The sequence below is a fragment of the Aquarana catesbeiana genome, linkage group LG01 (genome assembly GCF_042186555.1).
Source record: "Aquarana catesbeiana isolate 2022-GZ linkage group LG01, ASM4218655v1, whole genome shotgun sequence".
In the NCBI taxonomy this organism is placed as follows: Eukaryota; Metazoa; Chordata; class Amphibia; order Anura; family Ranidae; genus Aquarana; species Aquarana catesbeiana.
In genome coordinates, this window is record NC_133324.1 from 515,050,689 (window position 1) to 515,070,005 (window position 19,317).

Sequence of the window (19,317 nt, forward strand, 5' to 3'; positions counted from 1 at the left end):
CTCTCCTACCCCACCATCCGAAAGCCAGCTAGTTATCATCATACAGGTTTGACCTGTGGAGTGTCCAGAATACCGGAGAGATGTAAACGGGAAGAGAGAAATCCACAGGAATATTTCACGGAGTCCCGTGTACAGTGGATATAAAAAGTCTACACACCCCTGTTAAAATGTCAGGTTTTTGTGATGTAAAAAAATGAGACAAAGATAAATAATTTCAGAACTTTTTCCACCTTTATGTGACCTATAAACTGTACAACTCAATTGAAAAGCAAACTGAAATCTTTTGGGGGGGGGGGGAGTAAAAATAAAATAATGTGGTTGTATAACTGTGCACACCCTCTTATAACTGGGGATGTAGCTGTGTTCAGAATTAAGCAATCACATTCAAACTCATATTAACCACTTGCTGACCGCCTCCTTTAGATATATGTCGGCAGAATGACACAGCTGGGCAAAGTAACGTACCTGTACGTCACTTTGAATTTCCCGCTGTGCGCACCTGCCACAAGCTCCGTACCATCATTTAACCCCTTCCCGCCGAGCGTACGCAGATGTGCGTACTTGGCTTTCCGGGGTTACACCGGGATGATGCCCACAGCTGCAGGCATCATCTTGGTACAGTTTTTTACAGCGGGCGATCGGCTTTCCGGGTATAACAACCGATGTGGCTAAAAGCCACTCGGTTGTTATACCGGAGCAGCAGGAGGGGACGTCCCCCCTACCGCCACTGTTACCGGGCCTCCCGTTCGATCGGGAGGCCCGGTGGCCAATCGGCTGTCTCCGGCGGCTGGGGGCGGGCTGAAACGAAGCTGTGGGTGGCTTCGTTCCAGCCTTCTAAATGTAAACGCGGAAGCAACGTCATGACATCACTTCCCGTTTACTCGGCTGCCAATGGCGCCCATTTTAAAAAGATACACAGTATTCAGAATCGCAGTTTTTTTGAAGTCCCCGCGAGCTCGCGCACCAAAGAAAACGCATACGGAAGTCGCACCCGCATATGTAAACGGTGTTCAAATCACACATGTGAGGTATCGCCGTGATCGTCAGAGCGAGAGCAATCATTTTAGCACTAGACCCCCTCTGTAACTCTAACCTGGTAACCGTAAAAAAAATTTTAAAGCGTCGCCTATGGAAATTCTTAGGTATCGTAGTTTGTCGCCATTCCACAAGTGCGTGCAATTATAAAGCGTGACATGTTTGGTATCTATTTACTCGGCGTAACATCATCTTTCACATTATAGAAAAAAATTGGGGTAACTTTACTGTTTGGTTTTTTTAAAATTCATGAAAGTGTCCCTTTTCCCAAAAATTTGCATTTAAAACACCGCTGCACAAATACTGTGTGATATAAAATATTGCAACAATTTCCATTTTATTCTCTAGATTCTCTGCTAAAAATATATATATATATATATATATATATATATATATATATATATATATATATAAATAATGTTTGGGGGTTATAAGTAATTTTCTAGCAAAAAATACGGATTTTAACTTGTAAACACCAAATTTCAAAAATAGGCTTAGTCATGAAGGGGTTAAAGTGCCTCTGATTAACCCCAAGTAAAGTTCAGCTGTTCTAGTAGGTCTTTCCTGACATTTTCTTAGTCGCATCCTACAACAAAAGCCATGGTCCGCAGAGAGCTTCCAAAGCATCAGTGATCTCATTGTTAAAAGGTACCAATCAGTCAGGAGAAGGGTACAAAACATTTCCAGGGCATTAGATATACAATGGAACACAGTGAAGACAGTCATCATCAAGTGGAGAAAATATGGCACAACAGTGACATTACCAAGAACTGGACATCCCTCCAAAATTTATGAAAAGACAAGAAGAAAACTGGTCAGAGTAGCTGCCAAGAGGCCCACAGCAACATTAAAGGAGCTGCAGGAATATCTGGCAAGTACTGGCTGTGTGGTACATGTGACATCAATCTCCCGTATTCTTCATATATCTGGGCTAAGGGGTAGAGTGGCAAGAAGGAAGCCTTTTCTTATGAAGAAAAACATCCAAGCATGCCTAAATTTAGCAAAAACACATCTGAAGTCTCCCAAAAGCACGTGGGAAAATGTATTATGGTCTGAGGAAACCAAGGTTGAACTTTTTGGCCTGAATTCAAAAAGATATGTTTGGCGCTAAAACAACACTGCACATCACCAAAAGAACACCATACCCACAGTGAAGAATGGTGGTGGCAGCATCATGAATTGGGGCCGTTTTTCTTCAGCTGGAACAGGGGCCTTAGTCAAGGCAGAGGTAATTATGAACAGTTCCAAATACCAGTCTATATTGGCACAAAACCTTCAGGGCTTTTGCTAGAAAACTGAAAATGAAGATCTTTCAGCATTACAACGACCCAAAGCATACATCCAAATCAACAAAGAAATGGCTTTACTAGAAGATTAAAGTTTTGGAATGGCCCAGCCAGAGCCCAGACCTGAATCTGATTGAAAATCTGTGGGGTTATCTGAAGAGGGCTGTGCACAGGAGATGCCCTTGCAATCTGACAGATTTGGAATATTTTTGCAAAGAAGAGTGGGCAAATATTGCCAAGTTGAGATGCGCCATGCTGATAGACTCACACCCAAAAAGACTGAGTGCTGTAATAAAATTAAAAGGTGCTTCAACAAAGTATTACTTTGACCACTTCCATACCGGCTTATTCTGGCACTCCTCTCCTACATGTAAAAATCATAACTTTTTTGCTAGAAGATTACTCAGAACCCTCCAACATTACATTTTTTTTTAGCAGACACCCTAGGGAATAAAATGGCGGTCATTACAACTTTTTATCTCGCACGGTATTTGCGCAACAATTTTTCAAACGTGGTTTTTTTGGAAAATAACAAAAACAGTAAAATTTTGTTATAAAAAATAATTTGTTTTAAAAAACAACAAAACAGTAAAGTTAGCCCAATTCTTTTATATAATGTGAAAGATGATGTTACGCAGAGTAAATAGATACCCAACATGTCACTCATGGAATGACGCCAAACTTCAGTACTTAAAAATCTCCATAGGCGACGCTTTAAAATTTTTTACAGGTTACATGTTTAGCGTTACAGAGGAGGTCTAGTGCTAGAATTGTTGCTCGCGCTCTAACGCATGCGGCGATACCTCACATGTGTGGTTTGAACGGCGTTTACATATGTGGGCGGGACTAAAGTGTGCTTTCACTTCTGAGCACGATGTACTGGGGACAGGGGCATTTTTTTTTTTTTTTTTTACTTTCTTTTACAACATTTTTTTTTTTATCGCTTTTATTCCTTTTACAAGAAATATAAACATCCCTTGTAATAGGAATCATTTGTGACAGGTCCTCTTGACCGGTCATCTCTATGCTCGTCATCCGGCGGTGGGCGATTCTTTCTCCGGGTCCCCGATGGCACGGGAGAGCCCGGAGAAGCACCGGATGGCGCCTGTAAGAACGATCAAGCTACGGAACTGTCGCTATGATCATTCTTATGGTGCACAGAATCGCCGGCTGCAAACAAGGATATCTGAATGATGCCTATAGCTGCAGGCATCATTCAGATATTCCCACTGAAGGTCCAGGACGTCATATGACGTCCTTTGGCTGGAAGTGGTTAAGGATGTGCACACTTATGCAACCACATTATTTTAGTTTTTTATTTTTACTTCCCTCCACCTAAAAGATATCAGTTTGTTGTTCAACTGAGTTGTATAATTTATAGGTCACATTAAAAGGTGGAAAAAATTCTGAAATTATTGATATTTGTCTTGTTACATCACAGAAACCTGACATTTTAACGGGGTGTAGACTTTTTACACCCACTGTACATACAGTGTGTCAGAAAAGGATCACAAATCCCAAGCCTGTAGCAGGGGAAGGGGCTCCAGAGGAGGTTATAGACTGGGAAGGGGGAATATTCCGTGATCGCAAAGTAGACCCAGATCAGCATTTCTGAGAAAGCATGAAGAGAAATGGGGGGGGGGGGGGGCAATGTAGGCTGCTGTGTGTGTAGTGTGTTTCAAATGCAGCACCGCCAGGCCACCTTGCAGCCTTCGACGATACAGCACTGAGGCCAGTAGTTGCAGCCTGGCCAAATTAAACGCAATATTTTGCTTTGATTGATCCACATGTTGTGATTCAGGAAAGGGATTGGCAATACTCGAAAGTCAAACCAAGAAATATGTAAGGGAGCCCAGGTCGTTAGCAACCTGGCCAAATCCTTGGAAAGGGAGGGGGTAGTTTGCTTGGTACAGGGAGTCCAAGGATGGGGTCAAGCGTATCCCAACATATGGGAGTGAAGCTGGCCAAGAAAAGTCATAGTTGGCTTTCTCATTTTAAATTTTTACCCAGGACTCTTATATTAAATCATACGCTTGGGTAAAATTAAAAACATATGCAGTACATCTATGCAATATATGCACATTTCCCCATGTTTTTCTAATCTACACATGCGGCAAGTACATAAACATAAAAAACAAAAATTCACATGGATTTCTTCGTAACAATTTGTTTCCAACCAGCAGTACGCTTATTAATGTATCATTAGTACATTTATCAATGTGGCAAAGCTGAGCTTGTACTTAATTATGGGTGGCAACAATTCTAGTCCCTGTAATGTTCAGTAATTTCAATTAGTTGGTTTCTATTAGTAAGGACTGGCAGGTGGGGCAGGGATATTTATGCAGCGTACACACGGTCGGACTTTTTTGACCGGACTTGTCCGACGGACCAAATCCGGCGAACAATCCAATCGTGTGTGGGCTTCACCGGACTTTTCCATTTGCAAATCTGACAGACTTTAGATTTGGAACATGCTTCAAATCTTTACATTGTAACTTCGCCAGACCCAGAAATCCGCTAGTCTGTATGCTAGTTCGACGGACAAAAACCGACGCTAGGGCAGCTACTGGCTATCAACTTCCTTATTTTAGTCCGGTGTACGTCATCACGTACGAATCCGTCGGACTTTGGTGTGATCGTGTGTAGGCAAGTCCGTTCGTTAAAAAGTCCGTCGGAAGTCCGTCAAAAGTCTGTTGAAATTCCGCTGGAAAGTCTGTCAGACAAGTCCGGTCGAAAAGTCCGCCTGTGTACATGCGGCCTTAGGGGTAGTTATGGACATTATCCAAGTGGTTGTTTTGCGATATATTTTAATGCATGTGAATTTTTAATACATTTTGTTAGCAGGGCACATGATTTGCCTTCAGTTAAGTTTGGATGCTTATAACAGAGCTCCCGCACTTGGCTCAAGATTAACTCCGGAAACACCACTGAAACCAAAATTGTGCAGAAGCCTGAGTGCCAGTCAGCCAACATTAACTGCTCTGAGGAAGAGTCTTCACACATTTTTTCTAAGCACTGATGGGTCACAGAGCATGGTACACTCTACAAAGATGGCACGTGATGTTGTGGGCTCAGATGCATCTTCCCTGTAGTTGTGAAATGACCACCCAGACACTAAGGCCTCCATGGAAGAGGCCCCATGCTTGAAGCTGGTCAGTACATGGAACCCTGCGCTACAAAGCTTAAATGCTCAATATTTTACCCTGGTACCCAACAAATGAGATATTGTGTCTATGTACTCTACTGTTCAGGAATCGCTCAAGCCAGATATGGAACTGAAACAGAGCATCTGGCATCAGTTGGATGGCCAGAATAACATCTGACCGCTTGGTATTCTAGAAGCTACTGGACACCTCTGATCTTCAATCATCAGCGATTGGAAAATGTAACACCACATAGGGGTGGCTGTTGACTGAAGAGATAAAAATTGACAGGGTTCATAGAGTCCCTGGATTCTGCAAGCCAAACATTACCAAATAACAAAGTTGTGTGTCACATGCCCTTTTTACGTCAAGATCAAGAGGAAGTCATTATGTTTAAGCCTCGAGAATAGGGCACACTGGACTCCGATAGCACCCAGGTCTCCATCTACCCTGATGTTTCTCCTTGCACTCTGGCTAGACACTGCTCCCACTACCCATTCACCCAGGCCTAGCAGTAAGCCGGCCCTCATTACTACTGTGGTTACCTGTTCAAACTTCTTGAATACAAAAACGGAAGGGCATACATTCTCCCATCTCTGGTTTATCTGTTTACATTTCTCAAGGCCCTCACATGGCTTGTGTTCTGATTGCAGAAAGTGCCCCAACATGATGGTGACCCCGTGCTGTGCATGCCCAGGAGTTGTTCAATAGCGACCCAGCCATTCAAGTGGCCAGAGAGTGACAACTCGGTAGAAAGACCAGGTGAAGATGGAAGCACCAGGAGGGGTGACAGCTCAGCGCTGGAGTGCTCCGTTTCATAGGTACAGTAGATCTGTCATATCATACTAATATGCAGTTCATACAAGCACATTATAGAATAAACTAGGGGCCCATTAAAAAAAAACAAAAAAAAAAAAAATAACACACACACACACAAGTTTAATATCGCTTTAAAACCCACTTAAAGGGCTACCAGGTGGCATTGTGAAGAGGTTAAACTGTGAAATCACAAAAAAATTGCCACCTATTAGACTTCGGTGTCATGGTAACACATGCTGCCAAAATGTAGGGTAACATATGTAACACACATTAATGCATTGCATGCAGTGCAAAAAAAAGGGTCATGTTTAACGTTCAGGACTTCAGGGGTCATTGGCAGACAATTAATTTCAATGGGCTGCCTCAACACACGTTAATGGGGTGTGTTAAAGCATTGCAAGGGAGCATAAGAGCCCTCAAACTTTCACATATTTCTCTGCATGATCTCTGCAAAGTTCATCCTGTAACTGTGCCAGTAATACTTTAGTAACACATCCTTGCCATGTCACTCCTGTAACCTCTCCACATACATGCACTTATCACTGCCCATGTCCCCATTTTTTACAAAAGTCTGGTCAATTTCTGTTTTTACGTCCTGCATTACATTTTAATCCGACTTACATGCTTGTAGAAATTCTTAACCAGTGGAGAGTCTAAAACAACTTCAGTTCTAGGAGGAGGTGTAAAGTCTGGCCTGACCCGACGGATGGCCTTGAGCACCATTTGCCTTTCATCTGCACGATATGTCAAGTCCCGAAAGAGTTGGTCAATTGACAGTCCATCCTTCTCCATCTGACTCAAGCAACTAAAAAGAGATGGAAGTAATTATAAATCCTTGAACAGAAAAAGATCTTAGCTCAACTAGCCAAAACTGTTTATTTTTGTTTTAGATAGAGAAGGTCATTAGGGGCAGTCTAGGGCCATTAGGGTCTCTACTGACAAGATTTGCTCTCACTTTCTGTCAGGACAAGAAAGGATGAGGAATCTCTCCAATTGTCACACAGACAAAACCCATTTTTAGTAGAGTAAGAAAGAGTAGAACTTCTCACAATGTTTTCAATGCCATCATGCTTTCCTGTCCTGATAAAAAACCAATCCCCATTTCTTATACAAACAACAACACAAGAACAAGAAATTGGGGAAAATCTCCACAACTGTTTCACGAACATAAAAGAAAAAAAAAAAAAAAAAAAATCTAACAGAAATTTTACCACTGCCCATGTTTTAAAGGCCTAAAAAAAAAAAATGTTGGTTAGAGTTTTCATGCAGGTAAATAAATGCAAAGTTGAAACACACATGTGGAAAGTATTACCTGCCAACCTATTTGTAAAACTGTTCAGCCAGTCTTGTGATTCACATGACCCAGCCAGAAAACTACTGCTACTAAATACAGATAAATATTTCACTATATCCACTTCCTTTTAGAATCCATAATGCAGAACCTGTGCAGTCCTCTACATGAAACCAGATGGTTTTGATACAAACTGCTTTTTGCATGCAAGGTTTAATTTAATGCCAATTATGCAATATAAAAGTTACATTTCAATCAGTATTAACCTTTTTGCTGTCAGAGCCGTTTTATGCACACATTTAAAAAAACATTTTAGGCCTGGAAGATTACAAAAAACACCTCCAAACATTATATATTTTCTGAAAGCAGACCCCCTAGAGAATAAAATAGTGGTAGTTTACATTTTTTATGTCACACGATACTACCGCAGAGGTCTAGGAAACTGAAAAGTTCAGTAAAAAACACACTAAAGTGAATTTTAGGGCAAACAAATGCAATAAACTACGCACATTTTTGGTAACATATAAGGCTCGGTTCACACAGGGGCAACACAACTTGCAAGGCGACTTCAGCGCGACTTTGATCAATTTACAACGCAACTTAAAGTCGCCTCCAGGACAGGTGACTTTGCCTGTGGCCAACCAGAGCTAATCAGCTCTTGTGACATCATTCTTGTTCCTGTTCTCTTCCTGGTTCCCTGTGTTCTGTGACCACAGTGTTCACTTTGCGTTATTTAATGACAGCTGTCGTAACAGCTGCTGTGGCAGTATTGATGGAAGAAGAAGAGGAAGAGAGGAAGCGAAGGGTGGGGATGAGAAGAAGACGTCGCTACTGGATCCATCCTATTATTGCTAATAGAGATAACAGAGGCCAGTTCTGGGCCATGTATGAGAATTTGCGTGTTTTTGAGGACAAATTTTTCAACTATACCCGCATGTCGATCGCAAGGCAAGTACATATGCTATATGTGGATCTACACATATGAACTAGCCTATTTTTCATATTTTTTTTTTTAATAAGTATCTTTTGCTACACAAAGTCTTTTTCAGCCCCAAAATTTATACATATATTTTGTATCATTGACCCTAGAGAATAAAATGGCGAACTTTACTATTTAGCTGAATTGGTTGTTATCTACCTAATACCGACCATCCACTCTAATCAATGTTACTGGGGTGGTTGGTTAAACTTGCATGCATCACCCCGGCAGAACCCCTTCAATTAGAAGCCTCATATTTGCATATGGTAGGCTTAAAGCTGTAATGTGTGCGTGTAGCTACAAATGGCTGATATTTCTTATTTTCAATATATTAAATTAGCTTTTTTATTAATTTTACAGTTTTGATGAATTGCTTCGTCTGGTTTACATCCATCTGGAGCGACAGAATACATCATATAGGAGGAGTATCTCACCTACTTAAAGACTGATTATTACACTAAGGTAAACTATCTATTTTTTGATGCCCATTAGTATTATATTAGCATCATCCTCACTTCTGAAGTTCTTTATCCACCAGCTGCCTGGACTGATAGCAGTGCCAGCCACTCAGCAAGCTGCTCTCCGCCCCTCCACATCACAGCGCCCCAATGAGCGTGGAGGAGCAGGGCAGGAGAGCAGCTGACTAACAGTCAGAAGCTCTCAGCTGGGGAGGGTAGAGAACTGAGCCATCGACAATGTTTGTTTTATTTTTTATTTTATTTATTTATTTCAGGTACTTATATAGCGCCATCAATTTACGCAGCGCTTTACATATACATTGTACATTCACATCAGTCCCTACCCTCAAGGAGCTTACAATCTAAGGTCCCTAACGCACATTCATACATACTAGGGACAATTTAGACAGGATCCAATTAACCTACCAGCATGTCTTTGGAGTGTGGGAGGAAACCGGAGTACCCGGAGGAAACCCACGCAGGCACAGGGAGAACATGCAAACTCCAGGCAGGTAGTGTCGTGGTTGGGATTCGAACCAGCGACCCTTCTTACTGTTAGGCGAAAGTGCTATCCACTACACTACTGTGCCGCCCAGTTCTGTGTGAAGAAACGGCAGTGGACAGATGCAGCATCGGTGCGATGCTACATCCACCCAGGTAAGTATGATTATTAAAAAAAAAATACCTTTGAATAAATATTGCAAAATTTAGCACACAAACATCCATTAACCACTTAAGGACCAGCCTCGTTTTGGATTTTAGGTGTTTACATGTTTAAAACAGGCTTTTCTGCTAGAAAATTACTTAGAACCCCCAAACATTATATATGGTTTTTCTTCTAACACCCTAGAGAATACAATGGCGGTCATTGCAATACTTTTTTTTTCACCGTATTTGCGCAGCGGTCTTATAAGCGCACTTTTTTTGGAAAAAATTCACTTTTTTGAATAAAAAAATAAAACAACAGTAAAGTTATCCCAATTTTTTTTTATATTGTGAATTATAATGTTACGCCAAGTAAATTGATACCCAACATGTCATGCTTGAAAATTGCGCCCGCTCGTGGAATGGCGTCAAACTTTTACCCTCAAAAATCTCCATAGGCGACGTTTAAAAAATTCTACAGGTTGCATATTTTGCGCTACAGAGGAGGTCTAGGGCTAGAATTATTGCTCTCGCTCTACCGGTCGCTGTGATACCTCACATGTGTGGTTTGACCACCGTTTTCATATGCGGGCGCTACTCGCGTATGCGTTCGCTTCTGCGCGCGAGCTCGTCGGGACAGGGGGGTTTTAAAAATTTTTTTTTTATTTTTATTATTTATTTTTAAATATTTTATTTATTTTTACACTGTTTAAAAAAAAAAAAAAATTGTGTCACTTTTATTCCTATTACAAGGAATGTAAACATCCCTTGTAATAGAAAAAAGCATGGCAGGACCTCTTAAATATGAGATCTGGGGTCAAAAAGACCTCAGATCTCATATTTACACTAAAATGCAATAAAAAAAAAAAAAAGTCATTTAGAAAAATGACATTTGAAAAAATATGCCTTTAAGAGGCGTGGACGGAAGTGACGTTTTGACGTCGCTTCCGCCCAGCAGTATCATGGAGACGAGTGAGCGCCATCTTGTCTCCAGACACACCAGGCAGAAGGACGCGATCGCCTCCGCTGCTACCGACGGCTCCGGTAAGCGGCGGAGGGCACCGGATCGCGGCGGGAGGGGGGGGGGCCCCTCTCCCGCCACCGATAAAAGTGATCTCGCGGCGAATCCGCCGCAGGGACCACTTTTATCTGAAAGCCGGACGCCGCACGAAAACGGGGATACCGGGGTTATGGCAGCTAGCTGCTGCCATAACAACGATATCCCCGTTCAAACTTAGGACGTATATAGTCGTGCGGGGGTCGGGAAGTGGTTAATGCCCCATTGATTTAAATGGGCAGGTGCGGTTTAGGAGCGGTGTATACACCGCTCCTTCACTGCTCCAAAGATGCTGTTTGCAGGAGTTTTTTTTCCCTCCTGCCAGCGCACTGTTCCAGTGTGAAAGCCCTCGGGCTTTCACACTGGAGGCACAGCAGTGGCAGTTTCAGGTCGGTTTGCAGGAGCTATGTTTAGCGCAATAGCGCCTGCAAACTGCACCAGTGTGAAAGGGGCCTTACTGGTCCTCCAGTTGTTCCAGAACTACAATTCCCATCATGCCTGGTCAAGTATGTCAGTGCCTTAATTGCACAACGCATGGATAACAGACATAAATTAAATAAAAGGTTAAACTTACAATTGTCACTACGTTCGGTCGTCATCAATGTGTCCTAATTCTCGATAGTCAGTCGACAGATCTCCAGCCAGGCACTGTCCCTCTTATATTGATCCTTGTAGTTCGGATCAGTCTTGTCATAGATACAGGGACGCTGTCTCACGAGTCTTATTAAGGACTCATTGTCAACTGGCTCTCTGTGATGGACTTTCCTGTGGGCTCTGGTTGACATTGTGTACACAGGTTGTTCACTAGTATACACAGAGGTAATGGCATCCAGGAAGTACTCTGAGGGAAGGACGGGGCTGCCTGCAGTGGGGAGTACCTGGGTAAAATCTTTTCCTCTTCCTGTTAAGTCACTTCACTATAGACCACGATCTGACTTGTAGGCGACTTCCATTGAAATCTATGGGTACAAGTCGCCTAAAAGTCGCCTTGAAGTAGTACAGGAACCTTTTCTGAAGTTGGAGCAACGTCAATAGCGTACATTAAGACGGCTCTTATTAACTTGAATGGAATTTCTGATGTCAAGCGACTTGGGGCGACTTGAGGTCTGACAAGTCGGATCCCAAGTCGCGGTAGTGTGAACCGAGCCTAAAAGATAAGTACATAGATCACGTCAAACCCTATATTTGCGTGTGCCTGTGAAATGGCGACAAACTTCAGTACCCTTTATTTTCTACAGTAAATCCTTGGATTGCGAGCATAATTCATTCCGGAAACATGCTTGTAATCCAAACCACTTGTATATCAAAGCAAATTTCCCATAAGAAACAATGTAAACTCAGATGATTTGTTCCACAACCATTTATTCATAAGTCCTTCAGTTTATAGGCCATATAAAAAGATTATAGCAATGTGATAGGTTGCATAAGCATAAAATGTCCATCCAAATAGCAGCCTCCACAAGGGGATTAGAAGCAAAATCCAGCAGAAGCTACAGCTATAAAAGAGAAGAGAGGCGCCTCTAAGTGTAGCAATATGGCTACATTTAATGAAGGGGGGGGGGGGGTTGGGGCCCAAACTTTTTTCACTGCTTGAATGCGACATTTGTTTTTTTACTTCACTTTTTTTTTTTTTTTTCATCAGATAGGGGACAAAAAGTCCCCTATGTGATGATTTTTAGGTGGCAGGCTCTCTTAATGAGACATGCAGGGTCTAAAAGACACATCTCAACTGAATGTTTTGCAATGCAGATCGCATTGCACAACATTGCTGTCACGGAACGTCCCACACTCCGCTTAAGTGCTTCCGTCAGTGTACCACTTCCTCCCAGTCTGACTCTAGATATCAGATATTCTAACCGCTCACAAAGCACAAAACAAGACGAGACTAGCTTAGCTGCTAACATAGACACATTTATTAGAACGCTCGCAGCCCCCCCTCACACCTGTACGCTTGTAGCCCTCCCACCTGTACGCTCTCAGCCCTCCCCCTCACATCTGTACGCTCTCAGCCCTCCCCCTCACCCCTGTACGCTTTTAGTGTCCCCCTCACACCTGTACGCTCTCAGCCTCCTCACACCTGTACGCGCTCTCAGCTCCACCTCACACCTGTACGCTCTCTCAGCCCCCCCCACACAATTCTCTATTGACTGGGTTTCTATAGAACTGACTTCCACTACAGCATGCAGTGGCTTCCGCATTGGAGGGATGGAAGTGGGAGTATAACCACTTCGCATCCGGGCCATTTCTGACACTTCGCTCCTACATGTCAAAAATCATCATTTTTTTGCTATAAAATTACATAGAACCCCCAAACATTATATATATTTTTTTAGCAGAGACCCTAGAGAATACAATGGCGGTCATTGCAACTTTTTATCTTGCACGGTATTTGCGCAGCAATTTTTCAAACGCGTTTTTTTTGGAAAAAAAACAGTTTCATGCTTTAAAAAAAAACAAAACAGCAAAGTTAGCCAAATATTTTTGCATTGTGTGAAAGATGAAGTTACGCCGAGTAAATAGATACCTAACATGTCACGCTTCAAAATTGCACACGCTCGTGGAATGGCGCCAAACTTTGGTACTTAAAAATCCCCATAGGCGACGCTTTAAAATTTTTTACTGGTTACATGTTTTGAGTTACAGAGGAGGTCTAGGGCCAAAATTATTGCTCTCGCTCTAACATTCGCGGCGATACCTCACATGTGTGGTTTGAACACCGTTTTCATATGTGGGCGGGACTTACGTATGCGTTCGCTTCTGCGTGCGAGCTCACGGGGACAGGGGCGCTTTAAAAAAATTTTTTTTTTTTTATTGTTAATTTTACTTAAAAATTTTTATTTTGACACTTTAAAAAAAAATATTTTTTTTTGATCACTTTTATTCCTATTACAAGGAATGTAAACATCCCTTGTAATAGGAATATGACACGATCAGTCCTCTTTACAGTGAGATATGGGGTCAATAAGACCCCACATCTCACCTCTAGGCTGGGAAGCCTAAAATAAAAAAAATAAATAAAACGATCGCCGCTTCACAGCCGAAGCGGCGCCGTTTTTTTGAATGCAGAGGCCGGGCGTGACGTCATAACATTGCGCCCGGCCTCCGAACGATCATAGAGACTCCGGCGACCATCTGGTCCGCCGGAAATCTCTATGGTGAACATCCGGCGCCGGCGGATCCGCTATCCGACTCACCGATCGCTGAGGTGAGTCGGTAGAAGCACCGGAGGGCGGCGGGAGGGGGGGGGGACGTCCCCTCCCGCCGCCCGTAAGAACGATCAAGCGGCGGAACAGCCGCTATGATCGTTCTTATGGTGTACGGAATCGCCGGCTGAAAATGCCGGTATCTGAATGATGTCTGTAGCCTCAGACATCATTCAGATATAAGCCCTGAAAGTCGAGGCCGTCATATGACGGCCTCCGGATGTCAAGTGGATAAACTAAACATCCTTTAACACAAAGAGTAACAAACAATACTTACAATACTAATTCTGCATTAAACATATTAGTAATTTAAACATTTATAAGTATATTTATAATTTATAAGTAATTTAAAAAAATATTTAAAAGCACAACTTCACGCTCTTAATCAACATTGACTATTTTTAATCCTTAGGCCTCATGTACACTACAGCTGCTAAACTCACGTTTAGACTACTTTCACACTGAGGTGGTTTTCAGGCGCTTTAGCGCTAGAAATAGCCTCTGAAAAGTGCCTCCCATTCATTGCAGTGTGTCTTTTCACACTGGGGCAGTGCGCTTACAGGACATTCCGAAAAGTCATGTAAGCAGCATCTTTGGGGCAGTTTAGGAGAGCTGTATTTAGTGCTCCCAAAATGCCCCATCCATTGCAATGAATTGGCATTGCTTACAAAGCACCTGGAAAGTGATTAGGAAGCGCAGGAAAACGGGATTATGCTCTGAGGATCTTAAAGGGGAACCCCATGCCAAAAAAAAAAAAAAAACACGGCATGGGCGCCCCCCCCCCAGGATCCATACCCGGCCCTTTGAGTCTGGTATCTGGATCTTGAACGGGACCCCATGGCGTTTTTTTTTTTTTTTTTTTATGTGTGGGCCCACCTCCAAAACCCATACCAGACCCTTATCCGAGCATGCAGCCCGGTAGGTAGAGAAAGGGGAGGGGGGACAAGTGGGCTTCCCCCCCTCCTGGATCATACCAGGCCACACATCCTCAGCAGGGCCCCCCCACCCCAAAGAACCATGTCCCCATGGTGACAAGGGCCTCTTCCCGACAGCCCTGGATGATGGTTGTGGGGGTCTGTGGGTAGGGGGCTTATCGGAATCTGGAGGTCTCCTTTAACAAGAGGGTCCCAAGATCCCACCCCCCAATGTGAATGAGCTTGGGGGTACATTGTACCCCTACTTATTCACCCCAGAAAAGGGCAGTGTAGTGTAAATAAAAACAAGAGATGGTTTTGACAAGTCTTTTATTAAAAATCTTCCTCCTCCACTTCCAGTCTTCTTCTTACGGTCATCTCCCTCCAGTGCTGTCTTCTCGCCACTGGCCAGGTCCTCCTCCAACACTGTCTGCCATTGTCGTGCCAGCTCTGCTGTCTGCCACGGGGCTTTGCCATCCACTGACGTCACAATGAGACCCGGCCCCTTGTGACAACCTGGATCTGGTCGGCGGCGGAGAAGACAGCAGCGGCAGAGAGGACCGGAGAAAGAACGCCAAAGGAAGAAGACATGAGGAGGAGAAGACTGGAGGAGAAGATGACCAAAGGCAGATTTCTAATAAAGGACATGTCAAAACTGTCTCTTGTTTTTATTTACACGACACTGCCTTTTTTCTTTAGGGTGAATGGGTATCCTCATTCACATGGGGGGGGGGCAGGGATCTGGGGGCCTCCCCCTTGTTAAAGGGGGCCTCCAGATTCCGATAAGCCCCCTGCCCGCAGATTCCCACAACCACCGCCCAGGGTTGTCGAGAAGAGGCACTTGTCCCCATCAATATAGGTGCTTTGGGGTGGGGGAGCGCAGAGACCCCCTTCCCCAAAGCACCAAACTCTCCATGTTGAGGGCATGTGGTCTGGTATGGTCTGGGGAGGGATGCTTGCTTGTCCCCCAGTTTCCTGACCTGCCGGGCTGCATGCTCGGATAAGGGTCTGGTATGGATTTAAAAAAGGAAAATCCTTCGGTGTGGTATGGATTTTAAGAGGAAACCCCACACCAAAAAAAAATTTAAAAAACGGTGTGGGGTTTCCCCTTAAAATCCATACCAGACGAGGGTCTGGTATGGTCTTGGGGGGGGGGTCTTTCAAGATCCATATCAGACTCATATGGATCTTGGGGGGACCCCACGTGTTTTTTGTTTCTTAACTTTGGCGTGGGGTTCCCCTTCAAGAACCTTAGAGCACAAGTCACACCACAAGTCGGATTGGGATGCGACTTCTATTCAAATCAATGTGCTGAAAGTCGGATCAGTTAAGATGGCTCTGATAGGGAACCATTGATTTTGAACAGAGGCAAAGAAACACTGCGAAAAGCTACCGCGTCTAAACATGCTTTAACGCCAATGCAAAACGCTACTAAAAGCCCGTTTTTACAGACACTTTTTCCTGTCGTTTGTAGTGGCTTTGCAGCTCGTTTTCTCATTGACCAGGCCACTGTTTGCGATACGGCATTGTGTCGGCACTGCGATTTAACTGACAATTGTGCGGTCATGTGATGCTGTACCCAAACAAAATTGACGTCCTTTTTTTTTCCCCACAAATAGAGCTTTCTTTAGGTGGCATTTGATCACCTCTGCAGTTTTTTATATTTTGTGCTATAAACAAACAAAAAAGCAAGAATTTAAAAAAAATATATATATTTTTTAATTTTTGCTATAAATATCCCAATTTTTTTTTTAACAAATTTCTTCATCAGTTTAGGCTATTATGTATTCTTCTACATATTTTTTTTTTTTTTGTTAAAATCATTTAAGTTCATTTTTTTTTCTCATTAATGTACACACAGCACCCGATATTGACAGAAAAACACAGAATGGTTGACATTTTTGCAGATTTATTAAAAAAGAAAAACTGAAATATCACATGGTCCTAAGTATTCAGACCCTTTGCTCACTATTTAGTAGAAGCACCCTTTTGATCTACTACAGCCATGAGTCTTTTTTGGGAAAGATGCAACAAGTTTTTCACACCTGGATTTGGGGATCCTCTGCCATTCCTCCTTGCAGATCCTCTCCAGTTCTGTCAGGTTGGATGGTAAACGTTGGTGGACAGCCATTTTTAGGTTTCTCCAGAGATGCTGGATTGGGTTTAAGTCAGGGCTCTGGCTGGGCCATTCAAGAACAGTCACGGAGTTGTTGTGAAGCCACTCCTTCATTATTTTAGCTGTGTGCTTAGGGTCGTTGTCATATTGGAATGTAAACCTTCGGCCCAGTCTGAGGTCCTGAGAACTCTGGAGAAGATTTTCGTCCAGGATATCCCTGTACTTGGCCACATTCATCTTTCCCTCAATTGCAACCAGTCGTCCTGTCCCTGCAGCTGAAAAACACCCCCACAGCATGATGCTGCCACCACCATGCTTCACTGTTGGGACTGTATTGGACAGGTAATGAGCAGTGCCTGGTTTTCTCCACACATACCACTTAGAATAAAGGACAAAAAGTTCTATCTTGGTCTCATCAGACCAGAGAATCTTATTTCTCACCATCTTGGAATCCTTCAGGTGTTTTTTAGCAAACGTCATGCGGGCTTTCATGTGTCTTGCACTGAGGAGAGGCTTCTGTCGGGCCACTCTGCCATAAAGACCCGATTGGTGGAGGGCTGCAGTGACTTTCTACAACTTTCTCCCATCTCCTGACTGCATCTCTGGAGCTCAGCCACAGTGATCTTTTGGGTTCTTCTTTACCTCTCTCACCAAGGCTCTTCTCCCCTGATAGCTCAGTTTGGCCGGACGGCCAGCAATAGGAAGGGTCATATAAAAAAGGACCAGAGGGTCTAGGGAAAGGATTCTTCAGAGAGGAACACACAGGCTTTAGAAAATTGCAAAAATGGAAAAATGTATTAATAAAAACAAGTAAATATCCACCCACAATGACAAATAACCACTATATACCTCCACCAGTGTATGAAGTAATGATGAAATAACAGACACACCACATGAACCCTCTGAGTTCAGCTCTGCAGAAAATCATTTGCCCATTGAAACGCGCCATATGGATGCCCCTACATTCGTAGCACCCACCTGGAATCTATTTCCATACCCCCTCTTCCTTTCCACCCCCTTTGGCTGCCTGGCGAACGGATGATTTCACTGGACTAGTGTGGACCTATGGGACTCTGAATCCTGGCTCTGAACACATCCAGCTTCTGGTTTGAATAGACCTTAATTGATCCCTCCTCACATTCAGTCAGCTGTGCATAGCCAGTGAGTGCTCTATCACCGCTTGGAGCCTCTTCACACAAGCTCCGCTCCCAGCGCTGTACGGCTGTGGTGCCTGGCGTGTAAGGGGGAGCGTTCCTAGAGCAGTGTGTGTTAAGCCCAGCGAAGTGTCCTAGCCTACTCCGGTTGGCCGTCTCTGGATCTGGACTTTGTCAACATCTTTTACCTCATCCATTAGGAAGGTTCCCCCTCCCCTGACATTATCAGGGGATTGTATTTCAGAAAGCATGTGTTTCCAACCTGGTGAGTGAAGCTGTACTCCCTCCTATACATGGACAGTCTCTGCAGGTGTGGAGTGAAGGTATGTGTCAGTTTCTATCAGTTTCATTAATCTGATGCCGTTCATATTGACATTTTTTTCAACCTTCACATTATTCTGGATGTACGGCATCTTTGAGAACATTCCATAATTCTTCCCAAAGGTCCACTCTGAATAACTTGTCAGCAGTAACAGTGTTTTTTTCATTTCCATCCGCAGTTAATGGCAGGATTTACGACATCTACTTATTCAAATAGAGACTACTATACAAGTGGTGCACTTATTCAATGCTTCTAGGGCATATTATTATTATTTTTTGTACTTTGCTATTCCACCATCATTTTTACGTTGCCCTAAACATTAGAATTTACTACTGTCAGTTTGTCATTTATACTACCCATACTCTGTGTGGGGGGGGGGGGGGAATTTGAGTGAATGAGGAGGTTTCATGTGGTGTGTCTGTTATTTCATCATTATTTCATCCACTGGTGGAGGTATATAGTGGTTATTTGTCATTGTGGGTGGATATTTACATGTTTTTATTAATACATTTTTCCATGTTTGCAATCTTCTAAAGCCTGTGTGTTCCCCTCTGAAGAATCCTTTCCCTAGACCCTCTGGTCCTTTTTTATATATGCTCCTTCATGATTCAGAGGAACCTACCTATCTTGCTTCAACATTATTTAGCATCCAGGTATTAGGCTCAGTGTCTGTCTATAGGCTTATAATCATTGTTCATATTGTGTAGGTTGCACAGATATTATTAGCCTATCAGACACTTATATGCAATAGGAGGCTTTCCTGACCTTTCTTTTTTGTTATAGGAAGGGTTCTGGTCGTCCCAAACGTCTTCCATTTAAGGATTATGGAGACCACTGTGCTCTTAGGAACCTTAAGTGCAGCAGAATTTTTTTTGTAACCTTGGCCAGATCTGTG

At 43.2% G+C, this 19,317-nt stretch overlaps 1 protein-coding gene across 3 annotated transcripts in view; it reads right to left on the reverse strand.

Moving 5' to 3' along the window:
* POLRMT (RNA polymerase mitochondrial) overlaps positions 1–19,317 on the reverse strand; it is a 287,623-nt gene that overhangs the window by 123,172 nt on the left and 145,134 nt on the right. For all 3 annotated transcript variants that reach the window (XM_073594039.1, XM_073594038.1, XM_073594037.1), the window contains one exon: positions 6,905–7,088. In XM_073594039.1, coding sequence (XP_073450140.1) covers positions 6,905–7,088 — 184 coding nt within the window. The remainder of the gene's footprint in view (positions 1–6,904; positions 7,089–19,317) is intronic.